Consider the following 16,898-nt stretch of genomic DNA (forward strand, 5'->3'; position numbering starts at 1 on the left):
CACCATAATACAATGTGGAAAATGGCGGCAGTGGGGGTAGGGAGGGAGTAGGCGTGCACGTATGTGGATGGGTGGGATTAGGGAAAGCTTCCTGGAAGAGTCACATTTCAGTGGAATCTCAAAAGGATGGGTTGCATTCACCATTTGAGAAGGGAGTTGGAAGACAGATATATCTTGGCATTTCTATTAGTAAGTAAAACTAATTATCAAGCAAGTAAAATGATTTCTTTAGTGAGGGTGGAGTGCTCTTATGGTTACCTCCTGCCTCCTAAGGGCAACATGGATGCTCTTAAATCAGGATCAAAGTAAGCAGGTGCCAGTCACCGTCTGGAGCTCCGGATAAAACAACAGGAACAGGTGGGAAAAATGGGAAAGCCCTGATCTCCTGCCATCCTCAATTTTACACAAAGTTTCCTGATGACCTGGCTCCCAGGAAAATGGACAAACTGGGGGCATGGCAGACAACGGTTGGTGTCTGTTGTGATCATAAACAGGAGCAAGTGTCCACAGATCTGGGGGGGGGGGGTGGGGGGGAGAATGAGGTAAAACGTTAAAAAGGACTTCTACTTACAGTGTCATAATTTTGTTCTAAGAAGTCGGCGACCAACACTTTATGTCTGGTTAGTAAGTCCTAGAAAAAGAACAGTGAAGTGAAATAAAATTATTATAGCTAATAAATTTTATAAATTTGGCTTTTCTAAGAATTTTATAAGTCCATTCATTTGAAACATAAAGGTTTCTGAAGAATATTTTCTTTACATCCACAAAATTATTTCCATTCTTAGTTTAAGATGTGAAATGCAAGTTTGTTTCATGTCAATAACAACAAAGTGTTTTAATTCATTATCATTGTTAATTTTATGATAGGAATAATTTAACTGGTGAAACAAACGGGGTTTATAGTCTTCGAGCCATGACTACATTGTGATTATGATCTAATAAATACCTAAATTAAGTTTGATGATCTATTCGAAATGTCATTAATAGCTTTTTTTTTTTTTTTTTTAAGAATGCCTAATGGCTTAAAACCATATCTCACAAGTTAACCTAAAAGATTTTCCGGGATTTCAACCTTTAGTTTTTTTTCTTAACCATGTTTAAAAAAGAGGTGTCTAGGATGCTGGGGAGCACAAAAACGACATTGAACTGTGCCATCGCAGGCTCATCCTGCTCTTGGGTTAACGGACTGTGTGGTGGTGAGTAGTGACTAAGCCATACAATGCACCCTTTCAAAGCTGAAGACAAGTAGACTGATCTTATTACGGCATAACTCTCAGAAAACTGAACAAAAGCATAAAGGAACATTTGACTGTCTTCGGCTCACACCTAAATTATATCCTTAATTCACCTTAATGTTGAAAGAAAACAAGCCTCACCTAATCCCTTTTATACGCTTAGAGGCTAAATGCCTTGTCTAGGTAGAATGTAGAATTTAATTAAAAACATAAAAGAATTTTAAAGTTGTCCAAAATAAGTTCTTATACTTTAATACACATTTAATTAAAACTTCCTAAAAGCATATAGAAGATCCACAACATAAGTTTACAGAGAACAAGAAGGCAGCAGCAATGGCAAAACTCACCTATCTCTATTTTAATAAGTAAAATATTTAATGCATTTTGCGCTATAATTTTCAAGTTCAAGAACAATGAGACTGGCTATTGATATCATTTCATTAGTTATCATCACATCTTGACTGACCACTGCACCTATCAGTGGAAACCAATATTTTTTTTTTTTCCAGTAGAACATTCAGTATTGTTCTGGAACTGGAATTTTAAAATGGGAAAACCCTCTATATGAAATCATTCCTGGTCTGCCGGAGGTCAAAATTCAAACTAGTTCCTCTATCAGAGGACCCCAAAATAAGGTAGTCCCATGGCATTCTTTGGGGTCCCTAGTTTTCAGACAGCCCCTTCCCTAATGCCCTGAGCAGGATCAGTGATTTTTCTGAGCTGACCCCGGTTAGAAAGGGTTTCTTTCTAAGGGCTGCAGCAGACCCTGGATCCACCTGTTGCAACAATCAGCAGGCTTGAGTGTGGGGACCGTGCCCTCTCCCAGCCGCAGGTCTGCACACACAGCGATGGCAGCAGCAGATGGAGCACGGCACAGATGAGCGCTACCTGGGAAGCTCTCCATTCACTATTCATTAGTGTAACTCCAAAGAAAGAGGAATCAGGAGGGAGTCCTGTTAGTAGCAGCTCCTTCAAATTCCAAAAGAAAAAACCTGTAATAACTTACATATCCAATAACAGAAAAATAAAATGTGACGGGGTAGAATTCCTCCAGCACGTGTACATGGTGGGTACAGCCAATAAATGATTCTCTCTCTCACACACACACACACTCTCACACTCGTGTGTATCTATTCATAGCTATACCCTCACATTTCTGCACGGAGTAAAATGCATGTACAAAACTGGAGGAACTGACCATATATGTACATACACCCACACATATATACACATAATACAAAGACAAATACAATTGCTGCATCATTATAGATCATGTAACAGTGGAAAAAATTAGCTAAAATCCTACCCAAAAAGGAAAAAGCAGAAAGTTGCAAAGAAAAATAAAGTTCAAATTTTAAATGATTTAAAATTTTAAAAATTATTTGAAACACTGTATTCTTTGATCCCACCTCCTCACAATTCTGTTTTGACAAGACTAAGTTTTGCATAGTCTATGTATTATGCTAAAAAAGTCTGAGATGGATATGTAAGTGACTTCTGCACACCTTGGGAGACACAGGGTGGAACGACAGAGACACACTCAACGGCAGGGACACGACAGTGGATGGGCCAAGCAGCAGCTGCCATTTACGGAGGATTTACTGTGTGTTGGGGAGCGTGCAGAGCACTTTACACATGTTATTTCTAATCTTCACAACTCTGCAAAGCAGGGGTTATTTTCTTCATATCTCAGACAAGGAAAATGAAACTCCAAGGTTAACTACTTGCTCAAGGACAGCCAGCCAGTCAGGTGGCAGAGGGAGGTGGAATTCAAACCCCTTCTATCATGTCAGTTCTTGGAAGGAGGGATGAAAGAAATTCCGATTGTCAGGAATGCTTTTTGGGAAAGGACAATCTGTAGACAATACTGTCCTTTCAATGTTAAACATTAATGAATAAACTGGGCAACAGCCATTTTGGAGCTCAAAACGAAAAAGGCAAATCAAAGAGGTTCAAAACAAAAGACAAAACCAAACTAAATTAAACTAAAACCAAGCCAACGAAACAACCAAAACCCCTCAAAGCCATCTACTTAAAAAGAAACAGTGACTTATGGTCACTGTTTTATTATATTAACCACAGCATTTTGGAAAAATATGGAAATTGGCATTTCCAATATTGTTAGCATACCGGAAAACTTTTATTTAAAGATTTATTTATTTGAGAGAGAGAGGGAGGGAGGGAGAGAAAGAGAGAGGGAAAGCAAGCGTGGGGGAGGGGCAGAGGGAGAGGGAGAGAATCTCAAGCTGACTCCCTGCTGAGTGCGGAGCCTGATGCTGGCCTTCATCTCAGGATCCTGAGACCATGACTTGAGCTAAAATCAAGAGTCAGACGCTTAACAGACTGAGGCACCCACACGACCCCCCCACTTTTTTTTTTTTTTTTTAGCATACTAGAAAACTTTTTATGGTTATTTAGATTTTCAGACTTAAGTTCGATGGAAAATATGCTGAGGTATAAATTAAAACAATTTATTTTTGATATTTAATATTGTGCTGCAAATTACATTGGGTTGAACATATGATAGCAAGACATTATTATCAAGTACAGTTTATTTTATTAAATGTTGAAAAACCTTTGTGGAAATTTTGAAAAAATACATATTCATTTCTTTTTGCCTCCATTAGAGTTTGTTCTTTGTTTATAATTATTTGTGAAGCTTTACTTACAGTCTTTTAAAAAAAGAACCAACTTTGTTTCCATGACAGCAGAGTCATCAGATAGAAAAGGGAAAAAAATGGGACTACGCTCTCTATTAATAGAAAACATCTCCTTGGCTGTTTAGGCACAGACAGTTCGCTAGAAAGAAATGGAATCATCTTTTGTGTTAAATGTCATTCTTCAGATTTGATGCATCAAAGCCTCCCTCACCGTGTGCTCTAGATAGACTTTGGGGGGTTCATCTGTAGCCACTGTACAACCTCTGCTTTGTCGGGTGAGACTGAGTGGCCTGTGGAACGGAGCAGGCTCGTGAGTGACACAGCACTCCGAGCACACATTCACGCTTGTTGCCCTCGCTCCTCTTCCCTCCGCCCACCAGGCAACTCTCCTTAGTGTTGTCCTCAGCCTTTTCCTCCCTCTCTTTCCTTCCTTTCCCTCACTCTTTGCTGTTCTCTCTAGTTTTCTTCTTCTCTTCTTACATCTTTGTCTTCTTCATCCCCCTCCTCTTAGATCCCCCCTCTTCCTTCTCCTTCTTTCCCTTGCCCTTCGCCTTCTATCCCAGACTTGCAGGCTCGGCTCTTCCTCTGCCTGGTCTTGTCAGGGACAACCTAGGGAGCAGGTAGGACTGGAAGGAGACATGTGGAAAACCCAAGCAAGGTGGTGACTGCTCTCCCTTCAAACCCAGATTCTAGAGTGGCTCCGTACTTATTTTGGGCTTGGCTGAGGCTTTTAGGGAATGAGGGCACTGAGGCTCATTTCCTCTCCCTTCTCAAGCAATTCAGTCCTGGTTCCAAACCTGCACCCCTCCGATTTGTTAAAATAAAAGTGCCACAGTAAACTGTCCTCCTCAAACAGGATTCCCTCTGACAGGAGTTCTTATCAATTCAATTTTCCTCATTTCATGATGTTTCCGGAGATATGGAAATGTCATGATAGACCGTGTTGCAGGCAACAGCTGCCCAGCCTTGCCTACCCCTTCACCAGGCTATCTTTAGGGCCGGGTCCACTCACCAGTGTTCCCTCTTGGTCACAGCGAGCCCCCTCACTGCCCCGCCGCAGGCCCCCACTCCATCCCTTCCCTTTGCTAGGTTTTCTTCTTCCAAGGTGCCCCTTCCTCCTGCTCCCCCTCCAGTCCCTGCTGTCTCTTGTCTCTGCTCCCTGATGCTCTCTCACACTTCCTGCCACCATGTGAGCGTATGTATCTTTTCATGGATTCAGGACACCTTCCTAGAACAGGCTGAGTAAATCCCTAGTCTATAAATAATACATAATTTTCAGTATAACAAACTACCACTTTCACCTTTCTTGGACTCTGGAGAGCTATTAAAAGGAACTATTTGTCATTAGGGTCACAGGCAACTTTGAAGTCGTTCACATAAAGTAGTAAGATTAAAATATTTACTAATACTGGTATAAGGACTATGTCAATATTATTGAAGTATGTATTGAAGATAATACATAAAAAATAAAAAGTCACACGTGAATTACAATTAGGTAACAATATATATTTATATCCTAAAAAAAAAGTAGAAGTAAATTTGGAATGATGTAAATGGAGCAAGTAAATTGCTGAAATGCTTTTAAAGAAATGAATCTGAATATATACATTTAAATGAGTCTTGTCTATTTTGTAATTGACATTTTTGTCAATGATGCTGTTACATCATCAGCATAAAATATTTTCAGAACTCCTCTTCTAAAATTGTCTTCAGAGCCAATGTGGTATACACTGAAGACAGACTCTATTTTAGTCATTTTAAAATCTATTTTTATTATCATTACCATTATTATTACCAAAATGAAAAACAGTCCTAGCTACCATGATCACCCACTTCACCCATTAACCCAAATGTCAAACAGCTTTGTGCTGTTTCCAAACTTTTATCTGCCCTCAAAGGATAAAGATTTGCCATTGCTGAAAAATGAACATGGCATAGACAATGACACCAGTTTCAAAATATATTAAATAATGGCAGATCATAAGTAAATGATTTGCTAAGACAGAAACCTTTAAGGTGACATCATTCATTGCATGTATAAGTTCTAGTATTTTAGTCTCCAAATTAGCTACATTATTTTCTAATATGCTTTCTGAACATCTTTTTGATAGTCAAACACAGAAACAGAAAGTAGAATGGGGCTAAGGGGCTGAGGGCAAGGGAGAAATGGAGCATTGTTGTTTAACAGATATTAGTTGCACAACAGTGTGAATATACTTGACACTATTGAACTGTGCACTAAAAAATGGTTACGATGGTAATTTTGTTATATGTTATTTTACAATTAAAATTTTTAAATATAAAACTAAGATTAAATTCACTTCCTGTTTAGTAACAGAGTAGATAACAAGTTTGTAAGAATATAGGTGATTATGAAAAAAACACAATTCATTTATTAGTAATTTGTTTCACTGGGTGTGAATTTACGATTACACCGATAAAGTACTGTGATGTCTTTCATATGCAAAGGTGTCATTCTCCAGCTCCCTTCACTACCCAGTTCCCCTCACTACCCAGTTCCCCTCCCTGCAGGTAAACACGGTCCCTGCTTCCCTGGTAACCTTCCAGAGGTATTCAGTGCATATACACCTCAAGTGCAGCTTATACCCTTTGTTTTTAACACAAGTGAAAGCATGCTTTGCATAGAATACTACCTGTTCCTTTTTTTACTTATATATTGCAATTCATTCTGTATGAGTTTGTGACAAGTACTCTGAGTTGTTTTTCCACAATGTGATAGACTGGCCTCATAGAATGCATGACTGATGCTCTATGACTTGCACCATAAATCACAGTTGGTTATGCTTGGGCCTACGGAATCGCCTTTTCTGCTCTTTAAAATTACACTGCCTCCTCAGAGGCCAGCTGACTTTAACTAAATGCTGAAACTAAATGACCTAGCTGATTCAGAAAAAAAAAAATTACCTTAAAAGTAGCAAAGGCATCTGAAGCAATATCGAATGTTGACAACTCCACATACTTAAAGAAGTCTCGGAACTGATTAGAAAAGAGGATGATTTTGGCAAGTGGTTCGTGTCGAATACATTCTCTCAGCATAATCCCACAACGTAAGGCGATCTGTGGGGCTTCATATCTAAAGCATAAACAAGAGAGAAATACAGAACACTGTTATCCTATTAACAAAATAATATTAATGGTATCAAAAGAACCATTTCAATACTGCTGTTAAAGGAAGCATAGATACCATTTGTCACAGTTCATTCCAACACCATTCATTCAATACCCACTGAATAGCTAAGATGTGCTGGCACTATTCCAGACGCTGAGGATACAATAGTAAAGCACAACAGGCCACCGCCTTCCTAGAGTTCATATTTTTTAGTGGGAATACTATTCAGTAGGGTAAGATTATAAACAATGAAAAGAAATTTCATATTCTGAGAAGTGCTATGAAACTGAAGACATTAAAATACTTACACTACAGAGTGTGACTACTTAATTTACTTTTGTTTGGACTGAGGGGTCAGGGAAGGAGCAAGGTGTTCCAAGCAAAGGGAACTAACCGCAAAGGCTCCAAGGCAAGAACCAGCTTGGTGAGTTAGAGAAAAGTAAGGCCAGTGTGGCTAGAACGTGGGGGAAGAGTAGTGAGTGGTGTGAAGTGAGGCAAGAGTGGAGAAGGGCAGGGGCCAGATCACATACAGCTGCGTAAGCTAAGCTAAGGAGTGTGGTTTTAAAGTGTGGTAGGAAGCCTTTGGAGAGTTTAAAGCAAGAAATTAACATGGCCTAACATATGCTTTAAAAAGATCACTCTGGGCATCTGTGGGGACGACTGGGCGGCTCAGTTGGTTAAGTATCTGACTTTTGATTTTGGCTCAGATCTCAAGGTTGAGCCCCGCATTGGATTCCATGCTGGGCGTGAAGCCTACTTAAGATTCTCTCTCTCCCTCTTCCTCTGCCCTCCCCTCTCCCCACCCACCCCAGGCTGCCGTGTGCACTCTTTCTCTCCTAAAAAAAAAAAAAAGGAAAAATGAGCTGGAAAGTTAGAGTGGGAGCAGGGGGACTGGGTAGGAGGAGGAGCAGAAGCCCAGCTAAGATGATGGTGGCCTGGACTGAGGTGGTAGTAATACATTAGAGGACTGTGGGCGGATCGTGCGTATTGTCTGGAGGGAGTCAACAGGCCTTGCTAACGACGTAGCCAGGGTAGAGTGGGAACAAATCTGGGGTGAGGGAAATTGAGGACTCAAGAACGATTCCCACATTTTTGGCCTGAATAATTGGGTAGATGGTGGTGCCAATTTTTAAGATGAATAAAACTAGCAGACGAACAGACCAGTGAAGAAATTAAAAGTTTGTTTCTGACCATGTTAACTTGGAGATGCCTGATATCTAAGTAGAGATGTCTCCTTGGCAGTAGAATCTATCTATCTGGGGGTCAGAAAAAGGATAAGTATAAGGATAGATATTACATGCACGTATATAAGATTTGTATATAATAGATGACCAATAATAAATAGCTGTGTATTGAATGACTCACTGAAGTCATGAATTACAGCTCGTAGCAAAAACTGCACTAGAAAAACACAATGTTTACTGTAGGAAACAATTCAGGACTGGCACATTAGATCTGTTCCATTCCTAATTTAATAACAATGCCTCAAGTGTCAAATTCAACACTGACATAAATCTAGTTTGAGTTACATTCCAGTGTAGGATAAGGTTTCAAGAAAGTGAACAAAACTTTGCTCAAGTAAAACAAGCTCAGTATTAAAATACAGTTGACAACTGTGTGGAAAACAGTAGACTAGAATGAAGGAAGACACAGTGGTAAAAGACTGGGAAGGGCATATAGGATAAAAAAAATCTTATATCATTTCATTTCAGTTAAATACAATATTAATTTTTATGGCTCTAATACAAAGCCCACTGGAAAAAAAAACCCTCAATTATCTCAATTCTTGAAAAAGCACTTTCCTATAATGTTGAGAATAGAAGGAAAATGATATCCATAAAGGGCCTACATAATCTTTCAAATTTACCATGAATTTTGCAAGTAGGAAAAATTCCAGCAAAAAATATTTTTAAAAGCAAAAACGACCACTGAACAGATGAGAACTGAAATGAACAGATAAGAAAACTATTGAATAGATGAAAATCAAAACAAAACCGCTCTTACACAAAACAAGATAAAACTCACCAAATATAAGTGATACCATTTTGTTGAGCAATAAAGAATAATACACTATTCTTTATAAGACAACATCTACATGAAATTTGATTCAAGAATAAAATCTCTCTCCTACAATTTAGGAAACCGGCTACTTTGCAAAATCAAATCTACAAATACAGTAGGGGAAATGGTAAACGAGGATATTTGAAAGGATTCACTAAACTAAGGTAGTATTTATCATTTTTGTTCTGCTTTATGCTGAATACTATCTATAACTATCCTTTGAGTATTCCCTGAATAACTCATATTTACATTAAATGCTAATATATTCAGATAGGCATGATTATTTGCAGAATATTAAAAAATGCCTATTTATAGTTAATAATTTCTCTTACCAGAAGAACTTGAAGATCAGCCTGCTGATACACATAGAGTTATAGATGGAAAATATAAAATGTTATAAAGAGGAGTGTATTTTCTAAAGTGTGAAGGAGAAAAACATTGCTGTTAGAGTACTTTAGAGTATATGAAATAAAGACCGTTGGCCTAGAGAAAGAACCCAAGACCATTAAAATCTAGACTTATTAGTGAGGTACTTATGGACTTTTGTAATTTGGCCCTAAACTTTTCCATTTCATTTCTCATCCCATTCCCTACATCTTTGGGGTATGCCATTCTCTCAACCTAGAATTTCCTTCTCCTTGCATTTCTACCTCTAAGATTCTCTCTCATCTTTTCAGGCTTAGTTTAAATGCCACCTCCTCCTTGAAGTCTTTCCTAATAACCCACCACTGAAGATTATTCCCTCTCTCCTTCATATTCTTACAACAGTTTGTAATGCCCGTTTAGCACTTTTTTCAATCTATACTATGTTACATCGCCAATAAGTAGTTATAAATCTGTTTTCTTCACCTCATTTCAAACAACTTCATTGCTGGGAATAGGTTTTACTTGTTACCGTCTTGCTCTCTTGTTACCTTCTCCTTTCCTCCTCTGCTCCCATCTCCATATGGTGTCTGTATCGTATTTGTTACTCTCCCCTATTCCCACCTCAATCTGCAGAGCGCTTAGCATAACGTTTTGCACAAAGTAGGCATATAATGAAATTAGGGGCGCCTGGGTAGCGCAGTCGTTAAAGCGTCTGCCTTCGGCTCAGGGTGTGATCCTGGCGTTCAGGGATCGAGTCCCACGTCAGGCTCCTCAGCTGGGAGCCTGCTTCTTCTTCTCCCACTCCCCCTGCTGTGTTCCCTCTCTCGCTGGCTGTCTCTCTGTCACATAAATAAATAAAATCTTTAAAAAAAAAAAAAGTAGGCATATAATGAAATTAATGAATTTCTTCTTCTTCCTTTTCTTCTTCTTCTTCTTCTTCTTCTTCTTCTTCTTCTTCTTCTTCTTCTTTTTCGAGAAAGAGAGAGAGAGAGAGTGTGTGCACAAGTGGGTGGGGGGAGGAAAGGGAGAGGAAGAGAGAGAATCTAAAGTAGGCTCCACGCCAAGTATGGAGCCCTATGTGGGGCTCAATCTCATAACCCTGAGATCATGAACTGAGCCAAAATCAGAGCCAGACGCGTAACCAACTGAGCCACCCAGACGCCCCTGAAGTTAATAAATTTCAAACTCTGACTAAAATTCTTAATACTAGAACTCTAATGAAACTCAAACTGGCTTAGTCAAAAAGCTGTATGATCTCTAGCCAACATTTTCTCATTTCTTGATTAAATTTCCAAACTGAGACTATCTATAAAAAGTTTATACTCCAAACTTTTGTGTATAATTAGTTCACTTTTTCCTTTCATTTGGTAAAGTTTATTGGAACCATCTGTGATATACTGACTATTTATTCTTGAAAACTAAAAAAATATTTTAAAAACTATTCCTCTGGGTCAGAACACTTGTTGCATCCCACTAGTTTGTGCCTAAGAGTGGAAATGTCATTCTCTGAGATGACAGCTCCTTAAAGGTAGGAATACACTGGGATATAGAGAGAAATTCTTAATTTTCGTCAGTACCCTTTAAGGGTTCTATAATTCACATATATCATTTCAACCTTACTACCCTCTAGGATATTGGCTTCTGATAGTTTATTACTCCACAAAGAAAGCCTATCCTAAGTTTCAAATCCCAATAACATTAATATCCTTTTCTTGGTACAAAACAAATATCTCATCTATTCTATTCCACTTATGAAAAAGGTTCCTAAGGGCAGGGACCACAATGAATCACTGTGCCTCCACAATGACTAATTTATGTCAGGTTGCTAATAAAGAGTAACCCAATAAATTCTGAATCATTATTTTTATAGAATTGAATTATATCTTCCTTTTTGATTTGCAGTTTAGATTATATAGTCTGGCCTCTAACTATGTTAGTATGGAGAAGGTACACTACTATATATGCAAATAATCACAGCATATAAGATCCCTTTCAAATTTAATAAAAGCTAAAATGTAAGAGCAGCTGTCTCCTCTAGCAGTGAGCTACATACAAAAAATGGTCAGAAGATCTTGTGAAAGAATATCTCAAGTTAAGAATAATTATAAAAGGGAAACATGACTTGTGCTGTTGCTGGAGGCAAACAATGTCAGGCAGTAGTTGGAAAAGTTCTGTAAAACGTCACTTAAACACTTGGCCTCCTCAATATAGGCAAGAAGTTTTGCTTTTATTTTTTTTATTTTTTATTTTTTAAGATTTTATTTATTTATTTGATAGAGACAGAGGCAGCGAGAGAGGGAACACAAGCAGGGGGAGTGGGAGAGGGAGAAGCAGGCTTCCCACAGAGTAGGGAGCCCAATGCAGAGCTCGATCCCAGAACGCTGGGATCATGACCTAAGCCGAAGGCAGATGCTTAACGACTGAGCCACCCAGTCGCCCCGAAGTTTTGCTCTTAATCTAGATATATTTGCTTACTTTAAAAATAAGGAGATAACTCTGTCCACTAAAAAGGCTTAGAAGCAATAACAATCCAATGTCAATGAGAAGCCCTAGCATCCGATTATAGTCTCTAAGAACCATTCCTCACTAAAAAGAACAAAAGTCCTTGGTAGAAATGGCTGATTTCAAGTCTGTGTTAGGAAATATACAAGATGGGCCTGGTATACCTTGTGCCAAAAAGCAAGGAATCTCACTTGCTAATGGGAGTAATATCAAAAGGACATGAGGCAACTTGAAGGATAGCAACTGAACACCAGCAAGAAAAAGAAAAGATATGGAAAAAATTAAACCCACAAGTTCATAATAATAATAAGGGATGGGGGAGGGGAGAGAGAGAAAAGAAACTCATTAGATGCCAACAGAAGTTGGGGTAACAACTTATTTCTCTCTAAATCGATAATGGAAGGAAAAGAATTAGGCATTCTACCTCTCTGATATGAACTGTATTTTAAAGTAGTTAAATTGTGGTGGATGACAGAAAGTTATTCTCTATAAAACTACTCTAGTCAATAAACGCATGAGAAATGACAGAATTAGAAAATCATCTTTTTGTAACCGCTAAGGAAATGACTGAATCATACAGTGTTTATCAATGAATGGTAAAACAATTAAGTGTAAGGTTGATGAGGAACTTTACAATGGTTTAAGCTGTCTCCACCAGAACCCACTGCTCAATCGTAGCATTACAAAGTGTATGTCTCCTGATGAGATGAAATATGAACTACACAGCACCACCTACAAAATATGATTGCCAAGATAAAACTGAATCTGAATCTAATCAAGTCTTTAAATATAACATTCAGGTCAGAAATACAGAATACAGTGGAACAAGTTAAGTGACACCATTAGGAAGCAATATGACAAATACAGAATGGAGGAAATTCTCAGTTTTTCAAAAAGTCAGTGACATAAAAAGGGGAGTGGGTACTGTTCTCAACGAAAAGAGACTTTGAAAAGACCTATGTGGCATTACAACCAAATACAGTGAATGGAACTTGTTAGGATCCTTAACTGAACAAACCAACTATGGAAATTTGGGGGAGGAAACAATCAAGGAAATTGGAGTATGGAGTACATATTAGTTACTAAAGAATTATTGTTACTTTTTAAGTATAATAATTACATTGTGGTTATGTAAAATTTATCTTTTTATTTTTGCAATGCATATCAAAGTAAATTATTTAGGGTTGATAAATCGAGATTACATGAAGTTTGGGATTTGCTTTAAAATACTCCAGCCAAAAAAGTCGGGGGAGGTGTTGGGGAGATGGATGAAACAAACACAGTGAAATACTGATTGTTGTTAAGATTGGGTGATGGGTACACAGGGTTTCTTTGTACTTTCTACTTTTGTATATGGTTGAAAATTTTTGATTAAAATTTTTAAAATAGTACTATTAGGAGAAATTTATTATTTCAATATTAGACTTCTGGAACATCTTCCATTGGCTATGATTTTTTATGGATCACTGAGAGGAGTTTAAGTGACTTCATCCTCAAGTTCTCTCAGTAACTTAGAATGTCACTTGCCGGGGCAAGAGAAAAGTTCATTTAGAGAAAGTCTTTATTTATAATCTTCTCATAAAATTTGGGTTCCAAATCCTTCATACCATGTTTTGTATCCTATTTTCAGATGATTATCTTTGATGAGCAAATATCAATTTCTTCCTTCCCTTTCTTTTCCTTTTTCCTTTCCTTTCCTTTCCTTTCCTTTCCTTTCCTTTCCTTTCCTTTCCTTTCTTTTCTTTCCTTCCTTCCTTCCTTCCTTCCTGGTTAGAATTAGGTTCAATACAGAATGATACTATCATTTTCCGAAATAACATCAGTTTGATTTGTAAATGCACCAATCAAGTTTTGTCTTGTTTAAAATTGTCCATATGTTTCTATGGGAATTGCAGCTCTTAAGAGGAACACTGATAATAATTTCTTAGATTAGTAGTTACTGAGTACCGTGTACTAGATGCTGTGCTTCATAAGCATTATCTCACTGAAGACTCCTTCATAAGCATTATCTCACTGAAGACTCCTAACAACCTACTGATGTAGGCATTATTATGGACTCCATATTGCAATGAGGAAACCAAGACATTAGGAAGTTAAATAACTTGCCCAAGGTCTTAGAGTATGTAAATGGCAGAACCCCGGCTGAAAACACCAATCTTTCTGATGGTGCAAAGTCAATGGCATATAATGCAACATCATTTTAGTGTGAAGGTAATATAAATTTTACTTTTATTTTACAGATAAGAAAACTGAGGTTTGGAAAGGTGCAATGTCTTGCCTAAGATCACAGAACCAGGAAGTGCGAGAGACAAGAAAAAGGAATAATCAGAGAACAAAAACGAATTCTTATAAATTAAAAATAAGAGTAGCTGAAATGAAAATTCAATAGGGTTTATCTTCAATTAAATGTAAAATTAACATCTTCCAACACATAAAAAGATAAGAGATGAAAAATAGAAGAACTAAGAAATCAATCCTGGAGATTTAACTCTGACTAACAGAAATCTAAAAAGTGAGAACACGGAAAATGGAAGGGAAGAAATTTTCAAAGAAACAATATGTGACAGAGAATGTTAGTGATCCACTGAAATTCACTGTCCTCTTCTTCCTGGACACTAGACAACATTTCTCAGATTTCCTTAAGAATTAAGGGGCCAAATGACTAAGTGATCTCAAATGGAATGTGAAACGAAGTAATGTGAGCCATTTCCAGGCATGGCTGATCATTTCTCCCATGTATTTTCGCCTTCCTGTGAGCTGAAATGGCAAAGCTGAACAGAGGGATCTTAGGAACCAACTGAGCCACCCAGCAGCCCCAATGCTATATACTTTTAACAACTATTCTATACTCAAACCTACTTTAAAGGAAAGCATGTACCTACCCTTTGAGGAGCATAAACAGGATATGAGGATGCGCGCTAATGTACTCCACAGTAGGACTCCGAGTACCTATCTGTCTTCTCAGGATGTTGTTAAATATCTGGGTCACATCTTTTTTTCCCTGTTAAAGAAACAAACCACCATTAAATTGTACAATTGAAATAGGTGAATTATATGGAGTGTAAGTTATCTCTCAAAAGCTGTTTACACATACACACACATAAAGAGAAATAGCACTGTTCTTTGTAATATCCAAAAACATTAATTTATTCTCTTTTTAGTGATTCAACATTTATATACAGTATAAAATGATCACCATTAGTTACCATCTCTTACTATTCAAAGTTAATACAATATCATTATATTCCTTGTGCTACACATTCCATCCCCATGACCTATTTATTTTATTAATTTATTTTTTAAATTTATTCTTGTCATATATCTTTAGTCAGCTGTACTTTCAAACACTCAAACAGAGTCTACAAAATGAATGCAGCTCTTTTCCACAGGATTTGCACTTGGTTAATTGAGCAACTAGAAGTCTATTTCTCACATTGGTAAATGAAATGGCACAGAAGAATTCAAAATAGTAATGAATATGATACAATTGAATTCCTTCTGCTTTTTTACCTTTTAGCTTTATATAAGAAGAAAATTATGATTAACATTTTTAAACCATCTTAAATGAGAGAAAACAGATGAAGAAAACAAAGGTTTTAGCAAATGTAGATTGGAATCAAATTCCTTTTTCTTAAATGTACTTTTTAGTAATTTTTCCCTCCACTTCATCCATTTCCATTCCAAGTTGGTGAATTAAAAAAAAAAAAAAAAGAATGTGAGTTTTTTATTAGTTGGATACATATTTTAGGTGATCCTAAGAAACCATATCTAGCTTAGAGGAATAGAGAGGACCACTCAATCCTAGTAGCCTGAGGTAGAGGAACGGTAGCCAGTCTTGGATAGGACTTTTTAGAGTCCTCATTTCCAAGATACCACTCTCACACACTCTACAACCTGAGGCTCGCCTCCTTCTCCAACTGAAGCTCTGAACTGAACAGGAGTTTTTTATTTATTTATTTATTTTTAAAAGATTTTGTTTATTCATTTGAGGGGGGGGAGAGAGAGAGTGAGAGCATGAGCAGGGAGAAGAGGGAGAAGAAGGAGGCTCCCGGCAAGCAGGGAGTCCAATGTGGGGCTTGATCCCACAACCCTGGGATCATGACCTGAGCCAAAGGCCCACACTTAACCGACTGAGCCCCCCAGGCACCCTGAGTTTTTTGTTTTTTAAGATTTTATTTTAAAGTAATGTCCACACCCAATGGGGGGCTTGAACTCACAACCCTGAGATCAGGAGGTGCACGTGCTTCTGTCTGACCCAGCCAGGTGCCCCGAACAGGAGTTTTTCATATGAAAAAAAAAAAAAAAAAAGGACAAGAATGACATTCCATTGTCAGTTACTACAGCCCTGATTCTGGCCTTCATCTCTCAAATGAACTGTTAAAGAGAATCTTCCAGTTACGTCCTCCACTTCAAAGCAATCTTCACTCTGCAGAGTGAGCTAACTAGAAATGCAAATCTGACTATGCCATTCTCTTCTCTTAAGCTCTTCAATGTCTTCTTTTGCTTTGAAAAAAGTCCAATACCCTCACCTGGTCCTTGTCTACCTCTCCAGCCACATCTCACTTTCTAATTCCTACTTCAAGTTCTATTAATAACAACTGGCTGTACTACATAAACGTATACACAAGCTTTCATTTCTATACCTTTGTTCCTCTTCTTCTGTTCGTCCTGAATGCTTTTCCTTCCTTTCTTTTTGTAGCTAAATCTTAGTCATCCTGTAACCCGGCGCAGAGGTGCCGAGAGCACCTGGCTCCAGGGTTCCCAAACAGACCAGGTTCAGCCACTCACCGCTGACAAAATCCAAAGGCAGAGAGATGAGTGGTGGTGAAACAAGAAAGGAGTTTATTTCAGTGAGGTCAACACAGGGAAGATAGTGGACTAGTGTCTCAAAGACTATCTCCAAAGTGCTGAACCTACTAGTGGGTTTATGTAAGGAAAATGTGG

The 16,898-nt window shown here is 37.9% G+C and overlaps 1 protein-coding gene across 11 annotated transcripts in view; it reads right to left on the bottom strand.

The window, feature by feature from the left end:
- Positions 1 to 16,898, bottom strand: part of CAB39L (calcium binding protein 39 like) — a 118,031-nt gene that overhangs the window by 22,272 nt on the left and 78,861 nt on the right. For all 11 annotated transcript variants that reach the window (XM_045796851.2, XM_045796854.2, XM_045796849.2 and 8 more), the window contains 3 exons: positions 14,837 to 14,955; positions 6,821 to 6,989; positions 572 to 631 (listed from right to left, as the gene is read on the bottom strand). In XM_045796851.2, the coding sequence (XP_045652807.2) occupies positions 572 to 631; positions 6,821 to 6,989; positions 14,837 to 14,955 (348 nt within the window). The remainder of the gene's footprint in view (positions 1 to 571; positions 632 to 6,820; positions 6,990 to 14,836; positions 14,956 to 16,898) is intronic.

This window comes from Ursus americanus, chromosome 10 (genome assembly GCF_024610735.1).
Source record: "Ursus americanus isolate L20-20 chromosome 10, mUrsAme1.1.p, whole genome shotgun sequence".
Classification (NCBI taxonomy): domain Eukaryota; kingdom Metazoa; phylum Chordata; class Mammalia; order Carnivora; family Ursidae; genus Ursus; species Ursus americanus.